Consider the following 26,512-nt stretch of genomic DNA (forward strand, 5'->3'; position numbering starts at 1 on the left):
GCGGGGTTGCCGGGCAGCGCCAGGGGAGCCCCCGCCCGAGGCCCCGCGAGGACCTGGCCTGGGGGCGGCCGGGCCATGGGCGTCAAGAGGTTCAGCGGGGCGCCCTTCGGGGTGCAGAGCCACAGGTGGGGGACGAGGGAGCGGCGGGAGGGGCTGGCGGTGAGCGGTGGGCGGGGGCCCGCCCTTCTCTCCGGGCACACCTGCTGCACTTCTCCCCCCGCCGCTCTTTCCCCATCCTTAGGGGATCTGAGCCTAAGGATCTGAGCTCTGCTTTCCAGAGCACCTCCTATGGGCCAGACGCACCGAGGCCAGGCAGCCCGGCCCACAGGAGGTCACCAGCACAGCATTTCGGCCCAGGGGGCCTCCATCCATCCACACATTTATATGATATACAGGTACCCCCTGCTCTGTGCCGGGTGCAGTCCTAGCACCTGCCGACACAGCAGTGAACAAACAGCACAACCCTGTCCTCTGGAGTTTGCATTCTTGTGGGGAGGGGGTGGTTGGAGTAGATGATAAACCAAAAAGAAAAATACATAAAATGTTGGATAGTAACAGGGCTATGGAGAGAAAGCCAGCTAGGAGGAGGAGCTCGCAGGGGCTTGCGAGGGGAAGGTGACTTTGGAGTGAGTAAAGGTCCCCAGTGGAGGGGATGAGACCAACCAAGGGTGGTGTCCAGGGAGAGGGAGCCAGAAAGGTCAGAGACCCTGAGGTGGGAGCAGCCCAGTTCATGCTCCAGCGGCCAGGTCCCCTGGGAAGCCAACACCGCCACCCCCAGACCTGTCCACAGCAGGATGGGTGCTGGGCCTTGGGCTCTCACCAGGCCTCTGCCCCTCTCTAGGTTTGATGTCTCCGCCGTTTACCCCAACCGGAAGAAATTCAGCACTTTTACAGAGGCCCCATACTCCAGGCTTTACTCTGTGGACCTGGTAAGTTTGTGTCCTTGGCGCCTCCAAGTGCCTCACACGGGGCAAGGGGCTGAGCGGTGTCAGGGGCGAGCCTCACACCTCTCCAGGCCCGGAGACCTGGAGACCTCACACCTCTTGGTTGGGAGCTCAGAGCTTGGCTCAGGGCCCGGGGTCTTAGATGTAATGATAAATGCAGGTCTGTGGTGAGGACAGCATGGGTTGGGGCCACAGAGACCTGGGGTCCATTTCCTCTCCGGCACCCACTGGCTGTGGGCTATGAACGAGGTGCTACCCTTCCCTGAAGTGTAAGGGGATCAGGGACAGAGGATGCTGGGATCATACCTTGAGTGCTATGCTCCTTGGTGTCACATTTGGCACTAGGGGTAGGGGCTGCAGCGGGGTCCGGCCTTTCCGCCCCCAGGTTGGGAGGGCAGCTGGGTGAGGAAGATGCTCTGTGGGCAGACTGGGTAGGTGTGACCATGCTCTGACTCAGTCCCACATAGGACCTGGGACCTATGGCTACCAGGAGACCTGCTTTAGCAAGAAGAAGCTCAGAGAGGAGGTGGGCACAGGCTGGGCCCGGGCCCAGGAAGCCATCCGGCTGACCCAGCTGCCCCACTTTCAGTACCAGGCCATCATGAAGGAGAAGCAGCTGCAGGTGCGTCCCCCCCAGGCCAGGCAGAGTTCCTTCTTTAGGGAATGCCATCACCCTCCAGACTCCTTCCCGGGGGGACATTCCCAGGTTTCAGGTTGTCACCTTCTGCTTTCTTCTCTTGAGGCAGAAGGAGAAGCTGGGGCCTGGCTCCTACAACCTCAAAGACTTCTTAGAACAGCTGCAGGAGAAGCCGTGCAGCACCCGGGGGCTGCTCAGCTCAGGGGAGATTCGCTTCCGAGGACTCATTGGGGTAGGTGTCCTCGTGTCCTGGGGTGGAGCCCTCCCACCCTCCACTCCATCTGCGGAGCGTGCAGCATGGCTGGTTGGTGCTGGAAGCGCCCCTCCTCATACCATCTCCTCCCAGGCCCAGCCAAGCTCTCTTCCGGATGCCCCAAACCCCTCTGCTTTCTGCTTTCTGGTACCACAGCTTCGAGCCCAGGAGCTGTCGTATATTCTTGTGCCTGTCTCCCCCAACAGCCCAGTTGCTCTCTGCTGGCAACCGGTTCATCTCTGAATCCCTGAGTAGAGTCTAGTATACATTAGGTGCTCAACGAACTCATCCATCTATATATTCATCTGTCTAGCCAGCAGGTAATGACTGAACACCCACTAAGTGCCACGCACTGTCCTCGGGCTTGAGGATCGAGCAGTGATGAATCATGGATCTGGTGCCCTAGTAGAAGAAACAACAGTACAGAGAAGCAAATCATATATTATCAGGACCATGAGGAAAAAATGAGGCAGGGAAGGGATCCAGGGTGATGGAGGTGCAATTTTCAGGGTGGTCAGGGAAGACCTCTGGGAGGTGACATTTGAGCAAAGCCTGCAGGGGGTGAGCAATGGAGACTCACAGAGGCTGCGGGAGAGCATTCTAGGCAGCAGGAAGAACAGGTGTAAACCCTGAGGTGAACCGGGGGGGTGGGAGGCCAGGGTGGCTGGAGGGAGAGCCAAGGGCAGAAGGAGAAGTATCAGAGGAGTGAGGGCCAGACGGCAGGACCCTGCAGCAAGGTAGGGGCTTTGGGATTGGTCCCAAGTTCTGTGGGAGGACAGTGGAGGGTTTTGACAGGGGCAGGACCTGATTCACATTTTCAGAGGAGCACCCTGCTCCTGGGGGTGAGGGTTGGAGGCATCTGGCTGGGAGGCGATGGTAGTGAGGGGTGGGGTGGCATCCATGTGGGTCAGAATGATCATTCCCTGTGGGGAGAACAGAGTGGGGCTCCAGCTCAGTAGGGCATAAGGGGGAAGGCAGAGCGTGCACCGTGGGTCACGGAGTGACCTCCGCCCTGGTGGTCCGCTGGGCGCTCTTGGTCTGCTTCCAGCTCCTCACATGGACCAAACTCTTTCAACTGGGGCTTTGCTCCTGCCATTCCCTCTGCCAGAAATGCGCTTCCTCTCCCTGCCCCCGCGCTCCCCCCAGCTGCCCCTCGGTCAGCCCTCAGCTGTCAGCTCTAAGGTCCCTTCCTCCAGGAAGCCTGCCTGACCCCCACTAGGTGACAGACATCCCCCTTTCCTAGGAGTCTCAGTGGTGGTTGTGTGTTTAGAGTTTCTTCCCTGCGGGACATCAGCCCCTGAGGGTGGGCGACACCTGCCTGGTTGGCTCACTGCTGGAGTCCCAGGTCCTAGCAGCACCTGGCACATAGTGGGCACACAGGTAGTGTTTGTGGACTGAGTAAGCGCACACTTGCCTACTAAGTACTAGATGTTCCAGAACATCCTCAGTGTTTGCAGCCAGTCCAGGCGAGGCCCTGGGGGCTCAGAGAGGATGAGCATCTTGCCTCAGGCTGCACAGCTGGCAAGCAGGCGATGTCCATCCCCAAAGCCAGGCCCCTCCTTCTACACCTTATTGCTGTGAAGCCTGGAAATTACTCTGCATCTTCAGGCACCGAGGCTGTAACTGCAGACGGGAGCGGGGCTGCCCAGAGGCATTGCAAGCTGTGTCATTACCTTCAAATCTGAAATAATAATAAATGACGCCACGTGCCAGGTGCTGTCCTAAGCACTCGAGGGTACTTATTAATCTAATCCTCACAACACCCCTGTGAGGTAGGCACGGTCATTATTCTGGCTTGATAGAGTAAGAGAACTGGAGTACAGAGCTTAAGCAAGTGCCCAAGGGCACAGAGCTCTGAATTCAAATCCAAGCAGGATTTGAATCCAGGGGCATCCACACGTAATAGCCACGGCGCATTACACATAAGTGGGCTCACTTGGGTTTTGTTCCCTGATGGTCTTTGGAGGATGGAGTCTAATGTCAGAGCCCAACCCAGACGGTGGCAGAGGAGCAAGTTTGATGCTTCCTTCTTGGGTCCCCAGCTCCCAGCTCCGGGGCTGAGTAGGGCGAGGGTACCATGGCCTGGCCCTCCTTTCCCACTTCATCCCCCTATCTTTCCTGCAGTAACCTCCACCAGGCCCTGCAGGATTTCTCCAAGCCACTCTCCTGGGCTGGGCGGGGGGGGAGGAGGGGGGGACAGCAAGTTCAAGGAGGTGGTGCTGCCCCAGTGGGTGCAGATGGCAATCCCTGGGGAGCTCGTGTCCAAGGCCTATTTTCCGTCTTCTTGCAGTGAGACCTGGGCAGGGATCCTGATGGCCTCTTCTGGCCTCTGGTCCTTCCAGTTGTCCCCCCACCACTGCAGGTCTACAGATGCCACCTGTGCAGAGTGGGGCCTGCCCCAGTGTCCTAGCCGAGCTGTAGGTGCCTGTTTTGGCGCCCTGTGAATCTTTCCCCAGAGAGGATGGGGCTGTCAAACCACAGCCCCTGCACAGGCAATGCCTCCTCCTCTGGTTTCAGAATCTCATCTACCACTGGCACTGGGGGATGCAGCCACCCCCTCCTTAGGTGCACTCTCCCCTCTCTTGGCTCTGGGGATACTAGGTCCACAGCTCTGGAGCCCCTCTGCCAGCCTCCCTCGTGGCTCTCCATCCCTAGCGCTCCCCCCGCCCCACCCTCCACCCTCTTTACGGTGATCTCTCTTGCCTAGCCAGGCTCCATGCAGAGGGCTCCAGATCCCCACCCTAGGGGGCACCTCAAACTCTGCATGTCCCCCTCCCCCACATGTCAGCTTCTCCTTGGGGCCTGCTCTTTCCCTGGAATGGTACCATCAGCTGCCAGACTCAGAAACCCAATGGCCCTTTATTCCTCATGGTCACCAGGGTCTGTGCTTTTGCCTCCTGCCCTCCTCTTGTCCTCCTCCTGTCCTCCTCTTTCCCTCCCCATTGCCTCTGCCCCGGCCCAGGCCACTGCCTCATTCCCACCCAGGGGCAGCTCTCTGGACAGATTTCCTGGTCTCCTACCTCAGCCAGAGTCATCTTCCTAAAGGACCCTCAAAGTCAGATCTGAATACCCTCCTAAGGCCTTCGAGGTCCTTCCTGCCCTCCTTACAGCATAGTACCTCTCCCAGCTGGCCTGAAAGGTCTTGTTCCAGTCTCCTGGCCTTTGCCCCATGTAGGGGTGGTGTGGGGGGACCTGCCTCCTCCCCCACATCTGTCTTTGGAATCCTTCTCTTCCTTTAAGGTCCAACTAAAACAATCTCTGCCGATTCCTACACTCCTACACACCTTCCCCAGAATCAATCACCCCTGCCTCAGCCCCCAAAGCTCTGACAGCAGAACATTTCAGTTAAAATCATGGACTTTCCCATCAGCCCAGGGGTGTCACTCCGCCTGGAGTGAGATAAGCCCTGAGTTCTGGGCTAGGCACAGTTCATGGACTCTAGGAGGGGCAGCCGCTGTCTGTTGTAACGGGCCCTCTGAGGTCACTTCTGAGGTGTACCCAGGCTCATGGCCCTCCTGCCCCTGGGGGTTTTTTACATAGTGCCTGGGAGACAGCTCAGGAGGTGCACAGATTTCGTAGTTGGAACCCTAGCTGCTGTCCCTTTCTGGAGGTAGGCCCTTGGACTCGAGGTCTGACTCTCTGAGACTCAGTTTCCCCACCCGCTAATGGCAGATGGTGCTGATTTGATCTCATTGGGTCACCTTCTGGGACCTCCAGGTGCCGAGGCTCCAAGTGAAGCCCAACACACCACACAGCGACCCATCTTCCTACCCGGAGGCTCTTCTACTGAGCACACCTGGAAACCCAGGCCCTGGAAGGAGGCAACATGTGGCCCTGTCCTCTGAGGGCAAACATATAGGATGCCATAGTGGCCCCACTACCCCAGCAGGGTGCCTGTCCAGCCCACCCTGCCATGTCCACCCTTCCCTTGTAGGGCTGCTTCCCCAGGGCAGGTTCCCAGCAGAGAAGGGCAGGGCTGAGCCATCCGTGGAGCAGCAGCGACCTCGTGGGGCTGAAAGGTGCAGCGCAGCAGCAAACATTGCTGGGTCTCTATCCAGGGACTGCCTCCCCACACCCCCGCAGCCATGCACCTGCGCTGCAGGGTGGCTCCCCTCAGTCCACCAACGGAGACCATACTTCTAACCCTGACAGTGGAAACCCCCAAATGCTCATTCCAACCACAATTCTCCATCTCTCCTACCTCCTTCTCCTTACCCGCAAGACGGACATCCTATCCTGACTTAGGTGTTGGTGCCCACTGTGGGCTGAGCACTGCGCAGGAGGTTTTACAGACATTCTGTAATTTTCCTCCTCATTGCCCTGGAAGAAAAGTATTACTATCTCCATGTTACAAACATGGACCATGAGGCTGAGAAGGCCCAAGTTGTATCCCCAAGGCCATTCAGCCATGAAGCAGCAGAGTCAGGATTCAAACCCAGGACTCTGGATCCTTCCAGGTCACAGCACTATTCATAGCACAGTGAGAACCCCCACTTATGCAAATGAAGGGCTATACAATGGGTGTGATAGATGGCATTTTAAAAAAGATTTTATTTATTTATTCATGAGAGACACAGAGGGACACAGAGAGAGGCAGAGACACAGGCAGAGGGAGAAGCAGGCTCCATGCAGGGAGCCCAATGTGGGACTCGATCCCGGGTCTCCAGGATCACACCTTGGGCTGAAGGTGGTGCCAAACCACTGTGCCACCGGGGCTGCCCCAATAGATGGCATTTCTAAGACCACCAAAGCCAGCAACTGTCTGGGGTGATAGGGAAGGAAGGCTTCATTCCCAGGAGAGATGACATTTGAGCTGGCTTTGCAGAATTAGAATTTTATTTTTCTTTTTTTAAAGATTTATTTATTTGAAAAAGAGAGAACACACGAATGCCCTGTGCCTGCGATTGAGGGAGGGGCAGAGGCAGAGGGGAGTCAGACTCTCCACTGAGCGAGGAGCCCGACCGGGGACGGGGGAGGCTCCATCTCCCAAGGGGGAGATCATGACCTGAGCCAAAACCAAGAGTTGGACACTCCATTAACAGAGCCAGCCAGGTGCCCCAGAATTAGAATTTTCTAAGGCAAAGAAGGCTGGTAGGGTATTTTGGGATGAGGGGCAGTTAACACACAGGGACCCTGAACAACCTGTTCCCCTCCCAGGGGTTTTTCTTCTTCAGACACACTCGGCATAAAGAGTGGGGTTGATAACCTTTATGTCCCTCCCTCCTACCCCTGCCCCCCTCCCCCCGCAGAACTACTATCCAGGCCCTGGAAATTATGGGGTGAAGGGCAACCCATACACAAAGCTGGAAGAGAAAGCCTGGAACCGTTCTCATTCTGAGGGCCTCATGTGCAGGATGACCAACAAGCCGTCCCCCCTGTCTCATCAGGTACCCCCTCACCTGGCCAGGCCTTGCCCGCCTTTCTGCACAGTCCTGGGGCGGGGGTGGGGTGGAGGATCTGACGACTAGGGCATACAGGGAAACTGAGACCCCAGATGGCAATGGGTCTGCATCAGCGGTTCTCCTGCGGGCCTGTAATCTGTGTTCTCTTCTAGGGGAGTGGTCTGGCTCCAGGCACCTACTCTCTCAAAAGTGGCATTGAGGCATACCTGGCACAATCCATGGGCACCCGTGGGCTTTACGACACTTTCTCCGGTGACCGAAGCAAGCCCCAGCCTTACGGACATTACTCTGTGCAGGTGTGTGCCCAGGCGAGGCCTGGGGCTCGCATTCCCCAGCAGGGGGCCGGCCCGCGGCACCGCCGCCACCCTGTGTGCCAAACGCCGCAGGGCCCTGCCCCTGCACTGGCTCACTTCACCCTCACCGCCGTGGCAGCGTGAGGCTCTGGGTTAGTTGAGGAAACGGCATGGCCTCGCCGCTGGCAGGGAGCAGAGCTGGGATGTGAACACCAGCACGTGTGCTGGCTTCGCCTGCGTGAGCCGCGGAGGAGGAACCGAGGGTCACCGTGCCAGGACTGGACGCCCAGCTCGGCTGATAGCAGCGGTGCCCCGTTAAGGAGCCAGAGACCTGAAGGGCTGGGAGGATGGGGAAGCTGAGGGGGACTTTCCCACACCTGTCATGCACCTGTTGTGTGGTCCGTAGCGGGCTGCGCTTTGCTTTGTTCCTGTTCATGGCGATTAGAGTTAAGCATCTGTCCCACGACCCGCTCGTTTTGTCTCCACTGCGGTTCACTCTGGGGCCAGGAAATAGTCACCGGGATGACTGCCCCTGTGGCACTTAGACTCCAGTGGAAGAGGACACCCAACACGGATTGTCAGCAGGTGGTGAGGAAGGGGTGGTGGTGGCGAAATGTTGACATACTTCGGACTGATGGGCGACCAGCCGCTGAAAGATGAGCCCCCCAACCTGGATCTCCTCGCCAGGGCCTCCCAGACGGCCCCACGACCAGCCACTGACATGGGGGCCTTGGGACCCTACCCAGGCTCCACGGCCAACGTACATCTTGATTGGCTAGTGCCCAGGCAGCCTACTAGTATTTTTTTGTATCTAAAGAGTAATAGACTTTATGGGGGGCAGAGGGGGCATTTTTAGGCTCATGGCAAACTTGAGCACAAAGTACAGAGATCCTTGACACCCTCGGTGCCCCCTCCACGCACAGCCTCCCCCACTGGCAGCATCCTGCCCTGGAGTGGTGCACGTGGTACAGGCGATGAACCCATAGTGACATCACCGTCACCCCAAGTCCACAGTTCACGTTAGGATTCGCTCTTGGGATGGTGTCTTCTACAGGTTGGGACAAGAGTGTCCATCATTATAGTATCATACAGAGTGATTTCACAGCCCCCCAAACCCTTAGTGTTACCCCATTGCCCTGGTTTGTAGATATTCGGACTACGGCTCCTGCTGAGAATGGCACCCACGCCATAAATGTCCTTGAAACGAGCAGAAAAATGAAGCAACGTACAAGCAGATGCCAGTTACGTTGTCCGAGGTAGCACGGAAGTGGACGTTGCTGGAGACTCTTTGGGCTCCCCCTGCCCCTGGCCGGGGCTGCGTCTCTGCCCACCTGGCTTGGGGACGTTGGGAGCAGGATAGACGGTGGTGCCTCCGTGTGTGGCCACCTCGCTCCTCTCTGCTGCTCAGGGTCCAAAGGGAGGGCTCTGGTCTTCCTGGCCTAACACACACCTTTTTTTCTTTTCCTTTTTCTTTTTTTTCCCCGTTTCTCAGAAAAAAAAGCCCAGGGAACTGATGAATTTTACGAGCTTCGTGGAAGAACTTAACTCCTGTCACAATAAGAAGCGCGGGGTTTTTTCGAAAATTTCTCGCAACCCAGAAACCCCTACAGAAAGGATTTACTGGGCCACCCTCAGCCAGTGCCCCCGGAAACTGGTCAGTGTGTCCCCCTCCCCCCATGACCTTCCTCCCTTCTTCCCTTGGGAGGGGACTCTCCTGTGGCCAGCGTGGGATGGGGCTGGCCATTTCAGAGGAAAGGCCCCCCCTTGGGTGTCAGACCCACGTGGTGTCCAGTCCTGGTCCTGCCTGCCTTGTCGCTCTCAGTAAGTCCCTTCCACTCTCTGAGGCTCAGTTTTATTTTGTTTTTTAAAAGATTTTATGTATTTATTCATGAGAGACACAGAGAGAGAGGGGCAGAGACATAGGCAGAGGGAGAAGCAGGCTCCTGGTGGGGAGTGCGATGCAGGACTCGATCCCGGGACCCGGGGATCACGCCCTGAACCCAAGGCAGATGTTCAACCACTGAACCACACAGGTGTCCATTTACTGTGGAGGCTCCATTTACTCCCTTGTCCTCTGAGTATAACCAGGTAGGTCTTAAGGGTTGGTTAGAGGTTGAGGAGTGGAGCTGGCCACGTGGAGCCTGGAATCTATGGAGTGCCCCTCTCTCCCCTCAGAGAGCCCAAGGGGTAAGGAGTCTGCCCGACAGAGGACCATGCACCTGCTCCCTCCAAGGGAACAATGTGCTCCTCTCTGCGGGTGTGGCAGCCAGGAACCTGGAAAGCCCCCACCCCACCCCCGGGCAGGGCCTGCCCCCTCTCCCAAGGGAGAACCAAACGAGTAGGGGTCCGGAGGAATGAAAAAAGGGTGCCAACATTCCCTGAGTGCCTCCTCTGGGCCAGGCACCTTCCAGCACCCCCAAAGGAGGAGTTATCATTTGCATTTCACTAAAGGAAATGGAGGCCCAGAGATGCGAAGGTATTTGCCCAGGCTTCCCCAGCAAATGTGGCTTCTGTATTCCATGTAGGAAAAGCCTGTATGGCCCTGTCATGCGGTGTGGGCCCTTGGGGACCGGGAAAGAGGTGTCGAGCTGGTGGGTGGGTTGGAGTGGGTTCTGAGAGCACCATGGGGCCCCTCGCTCCGCCCAGGATGGGCTCCTGGGGAGTTGGAAGGTGGCTGGGTACCCTCCACTGTTTGTGGCTGAAGGCCCAGGGCTCCCAGGTGGATGAGGTCAGTGCTGGGAGCCCTGAGCTGCCCCAGCCCCAGGCCTCTCCAGCTTTCGGCCTTCATTTCTTCCCCCTAGGCCACGTCTGGGCCTGGTTCGTGGCTCCCTCCAGAGAAGGAACGCAAGCACATCAACCAGCCACCGTTCCTGCTGTCTTCCAAGCGGTTGGGCATAAAGACCTACCAGATGATTCTGGGAAGCTGGGTGAGTGGGTCTGGAGTGGGAGGTACACGGTGATGGGCAGGGAACCCTCTCCTGCCTCTCCTGGCAGCCGAAAGCCCTCCTTGCCCCTGGGAACTGATGCTCTGTGTCAGCCCAGCCCAGACCCACTTCTTTCTCCCCAGGGGACAAACACAGATGCCCACTATCTTATTTCTCTTAGGCAAGGGTTTCCAAACTCGAGTGGCTTGGAGGGCTTGTTAAAACACCGATTGTGGGGCACCATGCTGCAGGGTCTACTCGTAGGCTGTAGTGGAGCCTGGGTGTTTGCATTTCTAACAAGTTCCCAGGTGCTGCCGCCGCTGCTGCTGCTCTAGGGACTGCACTTTGAGAACCACTACTCTAAGGGACGTCCCCTCAGAGTCATCCCATTCTCTTATTTTCCCAGGGGAATGCTCCCTCCCTTCTCTTTGTCTTGAAGCCTCTGGGGCAGCTAGTGGAGTTGGCCCTCCTCTCATCCCTGGTGGAGCAAGGACCCCTTCTGTCCTCTTCCCCTCCCCAGAGGCGGCCGTCCCCGTGTGTGAGATGTAACCTTTAGTTCGTGTTCTTGTAAAACAGCTAAGTTCTGGGCTTTTGTGCCTGCCTTCATCATGTACACACACGGCATTGGGCATCGACCTCCTGTTTCCTATTCCTGCCCTTCAGGCTGTAAGTGAGCCTTTTATTGGGTTCTAATAATCATGCAGAAAGGTGTGCGAATCCTAAGGGAACAGCTCCACGAACTGTCACAAAATAGACTTACCATGTAACCAGCCCCCAGAGTGTTGAAGAGCACGTTGCCAGCACACCCGGAGCCCCCACAACACACACCCCCCTCCCAGCAGGTAGCCTCACCTTGGCTTCTAGAAGCTCAGGGTAGTTTTGCCTGACTTTGAACACCTGTTTATTCTTTAGATAAAGAATCCTGGTTTCCCCGGGGAATGTCCTGCTTATAACTTACCTGCCCTCCCAGTATGTTCCCACTGCCCCCACTCGTGCCTCTCCTCCACTCCACCTGCTTACCTCCTGGAGTGATGGCTTGGCCCCACACTCTATCACTTGCCCACATCCTGTCACCCTACCTGATTCTCAGGAGGACCAGCTGGTCAGCTCTCTGCAAACTTCCTTTTCTCACCCAAGCCTGCACCTCCTGCAGGGGAGAGGGTCTTTACTTGGGGAACCCCAAATAAGGTATTTAGATAAGCACCAGATGCTGCTACCACAGGGCTGATAACTCCCGAGTGGGAGGGCTAAGGTGAGGTCCGGATTCCAGGCTTGAGCTTGACCTGCTCCAGGGCAGGAGGCACACCACTGGGAACTTGCTCCCCTATGAGACAGGCCCTTCCCTTTTGAGCACCAAGTTCAGCAGCAAATAGAACTGTGTCTGGCTCCTGACATCTCTCCCAGGCCACCCTTGGCACTGCTGCTCCACAGGTGGTGGGGTTCCTGCCCACCATTCTCCTGCCCTCGCTGGTCGCTCTGGGCAGGTTGCCTCTCCTCTCTGAACCTCTCTGTTGGTGCCTCTTGTATCTACGACCCAGGTTTCTGGGTGGGATTCACTTCCTATGGCCACCCTAATGAAAGTCCCACAAACCAGGTGGCTTCAAACAGCAGCACTCTCTCCTATCACAGTTCTGGAAGCTGGACTGTTCCCTCTGAAACCTGCTGGGAAGAATCCTTCCTGGCCTCTTTCTAGCTTGTGGTGGTGGCCGGCAGTTTTTTAAATTCCTTGGTGTGTAAATGCATCGCTCCAGTCTGCTGTGTCATTGCCATCATCGTCCCAGGAATGTCTTTCCCCCTGTGTGTCTCTTCTATGAGGACACCAGTCTGATTGGATCAACAGCCCACCCTACTCGAGTAGGATCTCCTCTTAACTAATGACATCAGCGACTGTTTCCAAGTGAGGTTACACGCTGAGGCACAGGGGGTTAGGGCTTCCACCTGTCTCCTCGGAAGACACAGTTCACCCCATCACAGATGCAGAAAGGAGCGGTGTGGGGAGAGCGGGGAGGCACGGGTTCCCATCTCCAGACCAGTCACTTGGCCTGCTGACGTCCTGCCATCCTGTTCGCCTCGCAGAACCCTGTGGGTGTGGGCCACTACCTCAACACCTGGCTGGCAGAAACCAAGGACCATCGGCAGCGATATCGGTCCCTGTTTCTGGGTGGATCCAAGCGCTACCTCTCAGACCTGGCCAGGGACAGGCTCATGCAGTAAGTGCTCCTGCAGCTGCGGCAGGGGGGCAAGGGCTTACTCTGGGGGTGCTGGGTTCCCTCCTCCCCCACCCCACCACCACCTTGTGCTCACTCACTTCCCATGGGAACATAGCTGCTGCCCCTAGTGCCAGCCCAGCAGCGAGGCAGCGGAGAGGTCAGCTCCTGAGCGTGCTGTCTACTGGCTGTGTGCGGTGGGGCACGACCCTAACCTCTCTGAGCCTTCTTCCCTCCGCTGTCAGATGACCAGAGGACTATGGAGCCCTAAATGAGATGCTCTGCCCAAAGCTCCTGGTAAGAAGGGACTCAACACTAACTCTTCCACCCACAACCTGCACCACCTAGGTGCTATCTTGGGTGGCTTCATGGTGCAGAATTTCAGTTTCTTGGTGTTCATGATGGGGTTGGAAAACTGGTTTCAGGAAGCTGTTGTGAGGCCTAAGGAAATAAGGTGCGTGAAATGTCATGGCTAACTATAAAGCAGCTTGCAAATGCTAGCTGCTGCCGCCATATTTTATTGACCTTAGAGGCCATCAGTTGCAAAGTAATCTCCATTTCGGAAATGTTAAAATGTGAATAAACATGCACTCTAGGTCATTTTGTTGTTGGCACATGTGGTGAGGGCATGAGGCCGGATGGCTCATGGAAAACCAACTTATAAATGCTTATTTTTAGCAACATAGTCCCATTGTGTCTTCCTCCTTGATTTATGCCCTTTTTTGGGGGGGATTTTTTAAGAAAAGGTAAGGGGAGGTAACATTTTTGATAGACTGCAGGCCTCAAAAAACATTTTTTTTTCCTACTTTCATACCTGATCAACAGTTTGATTGGAAATAAGATTTTGGTTGGAAATATTTTTCCCTTGGAATTTTGAAGATTTTGCTCCATTGCCTTTGGGCTTCGAGCATGGTTGAGAATTCCTATGCCGTTCTGGTGTCCTGCCCTTTGTATGCATTCTACATCTTCTTTTCTAGAAGCTTTTGGAATATTTGTCCTTTGTGGGCTGAAGTCTCATGATGAAATTTAGTCTAAGGGGTGCCCGGGTGGCTCAGTTGAGTAAGCGAGTAAGCGTCTGCCTTCAGCTCAGATCATGATCCTGGGGTCCTGGGATGGGGCCCCACATTGGGCTCCCTGCTCAGTGGGGAGCCTACTTCTCTCCCTCTCCTGCCCTCTCTACTACTTGTGTGCTCTCTCTCAAATAAATTAATAAAAATCTTTTTAAAAATTTAGTCTTAACTAGCCCTAGTATGAATCTATTTTAACCCATATTTTTGGGTACTTAGTGGGTTCCTTCCATGTGGGCCAATTTTCTGGGAAAATCACTTGCATTTGTGTCTTTGGTGATTTCCTCTCCTCGGCTTTCTCTCCCTTCTCTTAGATGAAGATTAGATATCCTCTGCTTTCTTCATTTTTTTTTTCTTATTTCCCATCTCTGCCTTTTTCCTCCTATTCTTTGGTAAAATTTCCTTGTCCTTATCTTTGAACTTTACTATTGCCTTCTGAAATTTTAGCTCTGTCTTTTATAGTTTGCAAAGTTTTGAGGATTGTGGATTGCTTTCTCTTCTCTTCTCTTCTCTTCTCTTCTCTTCTCTTCTCTTCTCTTCTCTCTCTTTCTTTCTCCTCTCTTCTCCTCTCTTCTCCTCTCCTCTCCTTCCCTCTCCTCTTCTCTCCTCTTCTTATAGCACCCAGTTAAGTGTCCTGTATGCAATCTGTTCTTTTATCTAAAGATAATAATGATAATTTCCCTTCATTTTCCTTTTGCTCCCTGCATGGCCTGTGCTTCTTTCAAGTTCCTTATTTCTTTCACGTGTGTTGTTTGCGTTTAAGAGGAAAGCACTAACCAATACCGTGAGTCTGGGTGAGGCTTGTCAGTTGGTAGTTTCACTGGGAGTGGTTAGATGGGAGTCTGGTCATTCTTTTGGAGGACCCTCAAAATCAGTGTGTCTAGGTACTTCCTGTGGGACCACCCAGCTTCTCTAGAAAAGGATCCTACATCCTGGGGTGGGTAAATGTGGTTGCTGGTATTTAGGGGGAGGAGGCAGGGCCATCTCAGGCAGTGTATGGATTTCCACCTACTTCCTCTATTCTGACTAGGGTGCCTGTCTACCTACCTTCAGCTGTACCCAGCCTCCCTGCCCTGGAGCCGCTCTGCATACTCAACCTCCAGTCTTCTGCTGAGGGGGCGAGTCGTGGTGTGTGTGTGTGTGTGTGTGTGTGTGTGTGTGTGTGTGTGTGTGTATCTAACTTCTCCTCTGTTTTCAGCCATTAGTCTTGTGCCTGCTTTTTTGAGTTAGTGATGCTTGTAACTTCTGGGTCTCTCTGGGGTTTGTGGTAGGAACTGGCAGGTTTCTCACTGGCTCCCCCTCTTGCAAGCAGCTTGCTCCATTTCTCCAAAAAAAGTTACACCTCTTGTCCCCTGATACAGGCTCCCCCTTTTCTTGTTTGTTTATCTTGAAAAATTCCTTTATAGTCCTTTTAGGGAATTGCAAAAAGGAGTAGAGAGAGTAGAGATTAATACATGTATTCATCTGCCTTGTTTAAATCTGCCTTGAAAATCAAATGGAACACTTTATGCAAAAGTATTTTTTTCCTCTTTCTAGCCAAGGTGTTGGGTTTATTTAATGGGTGTTCAACCAGGACCAGAGAAGGTAGCAACTTATCCAAGGTCACATAGCTGGTGAATTATAGAGCTGGGACTCTGGTCTTTCTTTCCAGGGCAGGGCCCTTCCCATATACCAAGGCCCTTGTGAGGATTTGAGGATGCCAGGAAGAGCACCATGCTGGGGTTCCCGCAGGGAACCTCCCAGCCACCCTCCCCAGCCACCCTCTCAGCAAAGCTCCATTCTATATACTGTTTGCTGAGGAAAGGACTGCAGAGAAGGGAAGGATGCCCCATCTCCTTTAGACCTTTAGGTTTCTGCCCTGAACATTTGCCTTTCCCTTAGGTTGGAACTTCCCCTTCACCACTGTAATCCCATCCAAGACCCAGGCTTGTGAGGTTATAGGATTTCCTTTGTAATCTAGTTTAGAATTCTGTGTGCTACTTAGCTGGATGACCTAGGACAACTTACTTGGAGACTTTATCTGAAAAACGAGAGTGAACAAACAACCCACCTTGTAGAGTTTGTTTTGAAGACTAACGGAGATGATGCTTGCAAATGTGCTCTGCCTTTGGATGCTATTTGGCAAGGTATGTTGCAAATGCTGGCTTCATTGTCCTGTAGCAGCTGCTATACCCCTGGAAGAATTGTGTATTTTAGTTATACAAGTTTTTTATAGAGGCTTAGAGTGCACATCATCCAGGAAATGAAGCTATAGTGGTTTAACGCACCCTCTGCTGTCAAAGACCTAAGGAAAATTATTAAGAAGGAAATTTGACAGGGATGGAGGAGAAATAGGAGGGCATTTGAGTCCTGAGGGAGTGTGGTGGGGGCTTTTGAAGAGGAGGCCAAAATATTAAATATGATAGTAAAATGCTAAATAAAGACTTCTTACAGAGTCAAGAATACAACAATGACATTTGTGTCATTGGCATTATTCAACAGTGTTGTGGGGGTTCCAGCAAATGCAGTAAGATGAGAAAAACAAATAAGGAATAAAACTATTGGTAAGGAAGAGCAAATCATCAAAATTTATAATGTATTTACCTAAAATAGTCCAAGAGAGTTCATTTTAAAACTGTAAAGGTGAAGGGTTTCCTCTGATACTGCAGCCATAACTAATAGAAAACATAATTGAGAAAAAGGAAAGGATCTCATTCTTTGTAGCAACACCAATGGGAAAATGCATTGGGATAAACTTAATGAGATGGTTATGGCATACATGAAGAAAAATATAAACCTTTATTAAGAGATGTCAGAAAAAGCTTGAATTCCTGGAGATAATACCATGTTCATGGATGGAAAGATTTGATATTGAAAAAACAGTAATTCTCCCCATTGGTGCACACATTTAATGCCATTTTAGCAAAATTTGAGGGGCTGATAGGCAGAACTCGATATAATTATTATAAACTCCATCTGAAAGAGTAAATACCTATGAATATTAAAAATAGAAGAATAATGACCCTATTAAAACTACATTTCCAGGACTCCTGAGTGGTTCAGCAGTTGAGCATCTGCCTTAGTCTCAGGGCGTGATCCCAGGGTCCTGGGATTGAGTCCCACATCGGGCTTCCTGCAAGGGGCCTGCTTCTCCCTCTGCCTCTCTCTCTCTCTCTCTCTCTGTGTCTCTCATGAATAAATAATAAATAAAATCTTTAAAAAATATTTTATATATATATGCATATGCATAGACCACATACTCTGAAGAACTAGGCCCCAAACTGTTGCTCATGGTTACCTCTGGAGGGTTACCAGGGTCTTTTGCATTCTACTTTGTTTCATTTCTGAGATGTTTAGATTTTTCAGAATAAACATATAACATTTTTATAATCAGAAAAAAATAAGATGGGCAGCCCTGGTGGCGCAGCAGTTTGACGCCGCCTGCAGTCCGGGGTGTGATCCTGGAGACCCAGGATGGGGTCCCACATCGGGCTCCCTGCATGGAGCCTGCTTCTCCCTCTCCCTGTGTCTCTGCCTCTCTCTCTCTGTGTCTATGAATAAATGAATAAAATCTTTAAAAAAAGAGAGAGAAAAGAAAAAAGAAGGCAAATAGAGAACAAGTGCTCTTGAGACAGACTATGCAAATTGTATGTTCTCCATTTAGACCCATCTCGAGCCTAGAGTCACCCTTTTGTTTTTCAGACCTCAGTTTTCCCATCTGTAAAATGGGATTATTTTATACCCTACAGGGCCATGGTCAGGCTTAATTAAGGCCTATAAATGCTACTGAATGGAAGCCAACCAGCAGATCACTGTGGATGTCTAATTGTTAGGCTGATGCATGATTCTCCCTGGGGCAATCTGGTTTGGCATTGTCTGTGTAACCCTGACTCACTTGGGCTCATTCTTAGGTCAGGAGGACTGTGTCACAAGACACAGTAGGTAAGTTATAAGGTGGGAAAAAGGATTCCCTGATAAGCTTTTCCACTGATTGATTCATTTGAAAAGCCTGCTCTGTGCTTGGTTTCATCCTGGGTATGGCTGAGCTGCTGATTTTTTTCAGGTGACCAGAAATGGTCTCTCATTCACTCTGAGTTTTTCATTTTCTGATTTCATATTTTAATTTCTAATTGTTCTTTTTTTTGTTTTCTAAATACTTTAATAACACCATTCTTATATCACAGATACAATGTCTCTCATACTTTGAAGATATTATTTTTTTTTTCTTTGAAGATATTATTGATTAAGACAAGTTTGCCTGACACTGTCTCCTTTTATCAAATCCTTTTGTCCCCCTGTGTATTTATTTTGGCCTCAATATTCCATATCAGATATTTTTCTTAAATGTCTGGTATTTCTTGGCTGGGCATTCATGTCTAACTAAAAATCCTACTGAAAGTTCTGGGGCACTTGTTGATTATGGACTTCACCATAGGATGACCAAGCCGGGCGTTTTCATCAGCAGGATCTTCAATGTCAGTGTTGTTAGATGTTTTGTCTTTTACTTTGGAGGGAGAAAACTCTTCAGGTGATCTAAGCCTGGCTGCCAGAGCTCTTAGTAGAAGAGAAGAACCTAGAGGTCTCAATATTTAGTGATTGAGCTTCCATTTGATTCTGCTTTAGATCTGGTACTCAATATCACCTGTGCCTGGTGTCATTCTGTACAGAGAACCTCTATGTCTCCAGATAATACATTCTTTTTTTAAAATTTTTTATTGATTTATGATAGTCACAGAGAGAGAGAGAGAGAGAGAGAGAGAGGCAGAGACATAGGCAGAGGGAGAAGCAGGCTCCATGCACTGGGAGCCCGATGTGGGATTCGATCCCGGGTCTCCAGGATCGTGCCCTGGGCCAAAGGCAGGCGCTATACCGCTGCACCACCCAGGGATCCCATAATAAATTCTTGAACCTTCACTCATGAAAGTCATTCATCTGGCCATAGAGAAAGGGGAGGGAGACTGATACCACATAGACTCTTAATCAGTAGCTTTGTTTTGGGTTCGTTTCACTCTCACTTCTAGAGGTACCTGGTGCTGCCAATTCTTCAGCCTCTGGAGTGAGGGAATTCCTAAATTTATATTCTACTGACTTAGGGTTTAGCTTTCTTGGGTCTGCTAAGTTAGTTACCATTCTTCCATCTGCTTTTTCACTTCCAAAATATTTTTTACTGCTGCTGCTTCTATTCTTTTTGTCCCTGTGAGTATATGCTTTAACATTTTTGTTCCTTAACTCTGGTTTTCATGAGGGACAAAAGTTAACATATGCTTTTAGTTCACTTAGAGTGTGGTGGATTTCTGAGCTTCGAGGGTAAAATAAAAATCTTGTAAAAAAAATCTTGTAAGTATCATAACTAAAAAGACAACCTATAACTTAAATAAAAGACAATTAGACATATTTTGGGCTTGTCTTTTGAAATATGGAGAGAAAACACCGTTTATAGAATTCTCTGTCTAGCCAAACTGTCATTCAGGTGCAAGGCAAATAGAGATGCACAAGGACTTAGGTTATATGTCAAATGTGTCTTTCCTGAAAATAGTACCGGGGGATATACTCCAATCAAATGAAAAATGAATTAGCGTGGAGAGCTCAAGAAAGAAGACAAAGTATGTAGAATACATCTGGCTATGAGATACCAAATAAATGTAGCCCACAACAAAAAGAAAAAGTGATAGAGGCACCTGGGTGGCTCAGTGGTTGCGCGAATGCCTTTGGCTCAGGTCATGATTCTGGGGTCCTGGAATCAAGTCCTGCATCAGACTCCTAGTAGGGACCCTGCTTCTCCCTCTGCCTATGTCTCTGCTTCTCTCTCTGTGTTTCTCATGAATAAATAAATAAAACCTTTTTTTAAAAAAAGAAAAAGTGGTAATACCAATACCAAGCAAAGTATTCAAGGCAAAAATATTAAATGGGACAAACCTGCATGTTTAATCATGATAAATAATAAAATCCATAAAGAAGTAAAATAACAGTGACAAACTCCCTCAATTATAATGGAAATTCTGAATGGGCTTGTTTGAGAATTTGACAGATAAGGCTATATAAATAATTTTTGGAGGATTTAAATGGGTATATTTTACTCCATATTATTTTCAGATACTCATGGAACACTTATAAAAGTCAATCCTCTAAGAAAATCTCATATAAAATGTCCAAATTTAAAACATCCTACGTAGAAAATTTGAGGTCACTTTTTCTAAACAGTACAACAAAACAAGACATTAACAATAAAAGGCTAGTCCCCAAAACTAAGTACTTGGAAATTAGGAAGTACACTTCTAAATAGCTCTTGGATCTAAGAGAAAGTCACGTTTGAAATTATACAGTTTTTAGAAATTAATTACATAGATTTTGATATAGAGTTTTTATTATAATATTGTCAAAGTACTGGGTTGGAACAAAATTTATAACTTTGTGATTTTTTTAAAACGGTTTATTATTTTTTTTTAGAGAAAGAGCACACGTGTGAGAGCAGGGGCACGCACAGGGAAAGAAGCAGACTCTCCTCTGAGCAGGAAGCCTGACACGGGGCTTCATCTCAAGACCCTAAAATCATGGCTTGAGCTGAAATCAAGAGTCAGATGCTTAACTGACTGAGCCACCCAGGCGCCCCAAACTGCTTGTGATGCTAAATGAGAAAGATTGAAAGCAAAAGAAGCAATTATTTGACTCTAAAAGTTTTATTTTTATTTATTTATTTTTAAAGATTTTATTTATTTATTCATGAGACAGAGAGAGAGAGAGAGAGAGAGAGAGAGGCAGAGACACAGGCAGAGGGAAAAGCAGCCTCTATGCAGGGAGCCCGATGTGGGACTCGATCCCGAGTCTCCAGGATCCCGCCCTGGGCTGAAGGCAGTGCTAAACCTCTGAGCCACCGGGGTTTCCCGACTCTAGAAGTTTAAAAAAAAAAAAAATCAAAACACATCAAAGTAAAGCAGGAGTCAAGAATGAGTGAAAAGAAAGGAGCCTGGAGGATGGAGATGTTCTCACTGGATCCTGACTGCTCCTCGGTGCTGACTTTGCTCCTGCTAATCCCTGCCCATGGCCCTGTGCGCTGGCCATGAGTCCATGCATCTGCAGGTGGAAACACTGTACAAAGTCTACAGACTGTGCAGGTGCCATCGAAGGCCAAGGGTGAATGTCATCAGTCCAATCATCCCTGCCTTATACACAGGTGAGGGAGGCTTGGCGAGGTGGAAGTGACCACCAAGTTAGAGGGAAGGCAGAAATGGTGCCTCTGACCCCTTATGCTGCAATTACTTATACACTCACTGGTCCCTACTAGATGCAACTTCTCAATTCTGGTGCTCTAGTGTCTCACTGGCATGTATAGAAGGCACTCAAGGAATATTGTTAAAGGGTAAATCAGTCCGTTACCTGATGAGATGGTCCAGAGTCTGGAGGACTCCATGAGAGGAACACATGGGAAACTTACAGTAGGATTTGACACTTAACTATGTGACTCATCTCCCTGTCCTCGCTCTACCTGCCCTCAGTTTTTTTGGGTCAGCTTTCTTTGACTTCCTGGGCCCTTGGATATGCTTTTTTGGTGGGAGATTTAGGAGTTTGGAGTAGAAGCGGGAACTCAGGAAACTCAGCACGGAGCCCCTCCCTCCACAATCCCACTACACATTTACTATGCAATGTGGAAATCTGGTGACTGCCGTGGAGACAACGTGGCACCAAGGAAATGTATTGCCTTGAGCTCCAAGGGAAGGTGGAGAGGAGGTCGTATTTTTACCTTTTCCTTCCTTCCTTCCTTCCTTCCTTCCTTCCTTCCTTCCTTCCTTCCTTCCTTCCTTCCTTCCTCCCTCCCTTCCTTCCCTCTTTCTTCCTTTATTTTTGGTAGGAGTGGGTGAGGATACAGGCCTGAGCATATTTCCAGACTGATGGGCAAGGAAGAAGCAGGTGATCCAATTGCAAAGTGGTGGGACCCACTCCTGAAATGGTTGACCTTGGATGAGGGTAGGAGGCAGGGAAGACATAGAGGTTGATGAGCCAGTTAAATGTAGCCAACAATTGCTAGGGGCCAGGGGATTTTGCTCAGAATGTCCCAGGCCAATGGGGCAGAGGGGAGGGATAGGTCTGGAATCGGGTCCACAACAGAGGGCTCAGCAAGATGCTGTGGGAGCGTGGTGTGCAGAGAGAGCAGCCACAGTCTACCTGGGAAGGTGGGGCAGAGATGGAGGGTGTCCTAGGTGCTGGCATGGGCACAGAGGTGTGAACAAGCCTGGACTGTCAGGGATGGCTTGAGTGGTGGGAGGGGAGGGCACGGCGGGAGGATGTGGCAAATTATGGAGCCAGATGGATAGGCACAGCAGGACGGCAGCATTCGTAATGTAGGAGTTTGGTCTTTTTGCAGATAGATACCTATGATTCAAGTCACCAAGAAGCTGCTCAGTGTGCCCTCGATGCGGGAGGAGGTCTTTGGAAAGAGCCGCTTGGAAGATGTAATATTATGGTGGGACTTGGCTTTGCCTCTTCATGTCTGAAATACCAGTTGCTCAGACAGGGACCTGAGGGGATGATGAGACTTTAGAGTAGACCCTAAAAATGGGCTCTGAGTCAGGGGAAAAGATGGGTGTCTTGGTTGGCTGGGCTGGCTGATCTGGGGTGGTCTTGGATGGGACAGCTATACTGTCTTCCACAGGGACTCATCCTTTGGTGGAGCAGCCCAGGCTTGTTTTCACGGAGGCGGTAGGGTTCTGAGAGAGAACACGTTCAAGGCCTTTTGTAACCTATGCTCAGAGCGGCACACCGTGACTTCTTCCACATTCCACTGGCCACAGCAAGCTACCAGTCCAGCCCAGGTTCAAGGGGAGGGGAAGCAGACTCTACCTCTTGAGGGGGGAAGCTGCAGAGTCACTTTGCAAAGTCTTTGGATGCATGGAGAAGTGGTGACTTGGGCTGTTTTCGGGTTTGTTTTTGTTTTTTAGATTTTTATTTATGTGTCCATGAGAGACACACAGAGAGAGGCAGAGACATAGGGGAGCCTGATGCGAGACTTGATCCCAGGACCCCAGGATCAGGACCTGAGCCAAAGGCAGACGCTCAACCACTGATCCACTCAGGTGCCCCTGGACCATTTTTGTCCTCTGTCTACCACAATAGCAGAGCAGGATTGCATCTCTAGTCCAGCTGGTCTGAGTTGTGTTCTTTCCAGGAGGCTTCACTTCTTCCAGGGAGGAGAAAACATTTAGGACAGAGAGAAGAGCATGAGCCAAGGACAGGGAGCAAAAATGCTCAGGACATGTCTGGAAAACACTAGATGGTTCATTATGAATGATGAATGGAGTGTGTGAGGGGAGACCAGCAGAGAATAGGGCAGATGGGATTGCCTTGGTGTGGCCTGAGGGACTTTGAATGCAAAGCTAAGCTGCTTGGACTTGACCCTGCCTGTGAAGAGCCACAGAAGGTTTTCTCTGAAAGTCAGATTTACAATAGTATAACTACAATACGGTAAAAGTCACCCTTTTCAGGAATATAGTTCTGTGAGTTTTGACAAATGCCATTGGTCATGTAATCACCAAGACAAGCAAGATGTAGAATATGGCCATCACCCAAAGGGTTTTCCTGTGCCATTTGTAGTCTATCTCCTCCCCCAGCCTCTGGCAACTACTGACAGGATTTCCATCCCTATAGTTTTGCCTTTTCCAGAATGTTGTATAAGTGGAATCGTGCCATATGTAGAATTTTGTAGCTTTTATTTTATTTTTGCATAATGCTCTTGAGATTCATCCATGTATTTGCATGTAGCAGTAGTTCCTTTTTAAGCTGAGTTCTATTCCATTGTATGGATGTACCACAGGTTTGCAGTTTTTTGTTTTTTTTTTTTTTTTGGTTTCCAGTTTTTTAAAATGCATTTACAAGGTGAGCAACATCTGGAATGTCTCCAGATTGGGCCGCTTTGAATAAAGTTGTTATAAACCATCACATACAGGTCTTTGTGTAGACACATGCTTTGTTTAACTTTGGCAAATATCTACTGTAGGATTTCTAGGTCACGTGGTATGTATAACTTTATAAGAAACCATTTTCTAAATGGCTGTACTATTCTGTATTCCCACCAGCAATGTATGTGGGCTCTACTTGCTTCATATGCTTGTCAGTATTTGCTATTGTCAGTTTGGGCTCCCCCTCCCACCCCGATGTTAGCCATCTTGAGAGGTGTATCTCCTCGTGGCTTGAATTTGCACTTTGCCAACAAGATGTTGGATATCTTTGCATGTGCTTCCTGGTATCTCTTTTTTGGCACACTTGAAAAAAAGGGTTGTCTGTTTTCTTCTATTAAATTTTGAGAGTTATTTATATAATCTAGGCATCCATCCTTCATCAGATATGTGTTTTGCAAATATTTTCTCCCATATACTCAGAAGGGTTTTAGTAGGAAATAACTCTTGCATTTTCATGATGTGCTCTGGGGCATTGGGATGAGGACAGAAACAGGGAGGCTGTCCTCATGGTCAGGGAAGAGCTTTGGCTCTGAGCCAGACCAGGGGCAGTGGGATGGGGGAGGACTGAAGACCCACTAGATGAGAATTAAGGCCTTTTTTTACCCTGGTGAGCCCTCCCTCCTACCTTTCTTCCTTTGACAGATATTTGTGGAGCACCTATTAAGCCCAAGTAATAGTCTGAGCATGGGGGAAACATCCATAAATAAATCAAGTCTTGCCCTTCCCTTGTAGAGTTAACATGTTGGCATGGAAGACAGTCAATAAACAAACACATAAATGTGTATGATGTAATGACTGGTAGATGCTGTTTGATACACAAAAAAAAAGGGTTCTTCTTGAAATGCTGTCTTCTAAATGGCTCTGGGGATGGAACTGGAGTCTTCAGGGATTTCCTTTGGAGAAAAGAATCAGAACAATGCAAGGGATACTAGACTGAGGTCAGGAACTCTGGGCTGGAAGTCTGGCCCGGACTCTGGCCACCAGGGTAACCTCAGGCAAGTTCTCTCCTCTCTCTGGCCCGCATATCCCTCTCAGAGTGGCCTAGATGATCTTTCAAGTGCTAGGATTTTGTATTTGAAGTTCTTACAAACCAGCTTGGGGCTCTGATGAACCTTTTTAGGAAGGAATTTCCTTTTTAGAAATAGGTTGTTTCATTGCTGAAGGTCATCATTTGTTTTAAAGATTTTATGTATTTATTCATGAGAGACACACAGAGAGAGGCAGAGACACAGGCAGAGGAAGAAGCGGGCTTGCTGTGGGGACCCCGATGCGGAACTCAATCCCAGGACCCTGGGATCAGGACCTTAGCCAAAGGCAGACACTCAACCCCTGAGCTACCCTGGCGCCCTGAAGTTCATCAATTTTGTCCTCTTACCCAATGTAGAACCCTTGGGAAGCAAGACCAAGAGGTACCTTTTCATCCCCTTTTGGATGCCCCCAGGGATGAGGGTTCACTTCCTTCTAAGGGATTGGTTTCATTTTCTCTTTCTCTTTTTAAAGGGAAAGGATCACACCTTTTACTAAGGGAAGGTGTCCTCCAACAGTGGATTACAATTCAGATTCTACTTCTTAAAGCTGCATATGAAGGACTGCCTGTGATGACCAGAGGGCCCAACAACCTGGAGACAAATCTGGGGATGGGAGGGTAGGAGTGGGAATTGGGAGGGTAGGGAGGATCTTAGAGAAAGTACACATGGGAATGCCTGGGAGAGGGGAGAGATATGGTGGGATCACTTTTGCTGGAGACATCTACCATGATGTCTGTTGGGACATCTGGGGCCAGATATCTTTTGATATGAAAGATCAACTATCCTGAGAATTCAAATTAGCCAGTGGCATGAACATGGGAGCCAGATAGCAGATGGACTAATGAAGCGGAATGTGGTTGACACTCTTGGAAGCTCTTCTATTCTAAAGCCAACTTGCATGACTCCCTGATTATTAAAATCCAAAAAGAGGCAGAAAAGTGTAGCATATGTCATAAGACAGCTGTAGGCCTCCTTCAGGAACTCTCTGTCTCCATCCCAGGATGCTTCTGGAAGCTCAACAGGGCCTAACATGATTTATGAGGAAGCTGCTGGCACCCGGCCATGTGCAGCCATGGGGAACAATCAGTTTCACCCTTTGGAGTTCAGCCTTGTGGGCACACTAGTCTAACCCAAAGATGGGTCAGTGGGGTTGGTCACAATGTCCTGAGCTACTTCCTTCACTGTTTTTTGTTGGTGAGAGATTGTGTAGGGTGGCAGGATTATATTGTCTCTATGTCCCTAGAAAAAAAGGAGGCTGGAACATCACAGCCTTAGCCACAAAACTCTAATAATGATGAAAAATACTCTTCAGAGTGTGAGTGCCTTATGAAAAGTGGTTACTTTCTCACTCATGGCAAAATGACTGTCTTAGAAGAAGTAAAACTGTCTTTATTCTTAGATATGTTGCCTAGGTGAAAAAAAATCCTGTGAATTCTCAAAAAAGCTGATGAACCAAAATAGGTGCAAATAGATCTGAACCAAAATAGGTGCAAATAATAAATCAACTCAGCAAATTTTCAGGAAATAATATAAATATATCAAAATGAAATATATCTATATGTGATAAAAATTAAAAATCGAAAATGCCATTTATAGTAGCCTCAAAACTATGAAATATTTAGGTATATGACAAAAGAGCTACGAGATGTTTACACTGAAAACTACAAAATACCTTCCAGAAAGATTAAAGAAGACTTAAATAAAGGAGAGATATACCATTTTCATGGATCAAAAGACTCATTGATGCTAAGATGTCAGTTCCCCACAAATTCATCTGTAGATTCAGTGCAATATCCATCAAAATCTCTAATTCTTTTAAGTCAATAAA

The 26,512-nt window shown here is 49.8% G+C and overlaps 1 protein-coding gene across 9 annotated transcripts; it reads left to right on the forward strand.

Moving 5' to 3' along the window:
* CIMAP2 (ciliary microtubule associated protein 2) lies at positions 1-25,550 on the forward strand. Of its 9 annotated transcripts, none has more exons than XM_072820362.1 (11): positions 1-125; positions 842-929; positions 1,402-1,566; positions 1,691-1,813; positions 7,084-7,221; positions 7,389-7,532; positions 9,022-9,183; positions 10,331-10,456; positions 12,530-12,663; positions 24,861-25,065; positions 25,157-25,550. In XM_072820362.1, exons 1-11 carry the CDS (start codon positions 76-78, stop codon positions 25,178-25,180), a joined length of 1,359 nt encoding a protein of 452 aa, XP_072676463.1. In that variant the 5' UTR covers positions 1-75; the 3' UTR covers positions 25,181-25,550. The 9 variants fall into 9 exon arrangements, 7 of the variants coding, with proteins under 7 accessions (XP_072676463.1, XP_072676466.1, XP_072676462.1 ...); XR_012028115.1 differs by lacking the exon at positions 1-125 and adding an exon at positions 277-395 and having other exon boundaries at positions 24,839-25,065; XR_012028116.1 differs by lacking the exons at positions 1-125; positions 24,861-25,065; positions 25,157-25,550 and adding exons at positions 277-395; positions 22,066-22,164; positions 22,354-23,527.
* The last annotated feature ends 962 nt before the right edge of the window (positions 25,551-26,512 follow it).

The sequence above is a fragment of the Canis lupus genome, chromosome 3 (assembly GCF_048164855.1).
Source record: "Canis lupus baileyi chromosome 3, mCanLup2.hap1, whole genome shotgun sequence".
NCBI classification, from domain to species: Eukaryota; Metazoa; Chordata; class Mammalia; order Carnivora; family Canidae; genus Canis; species Canis lupus.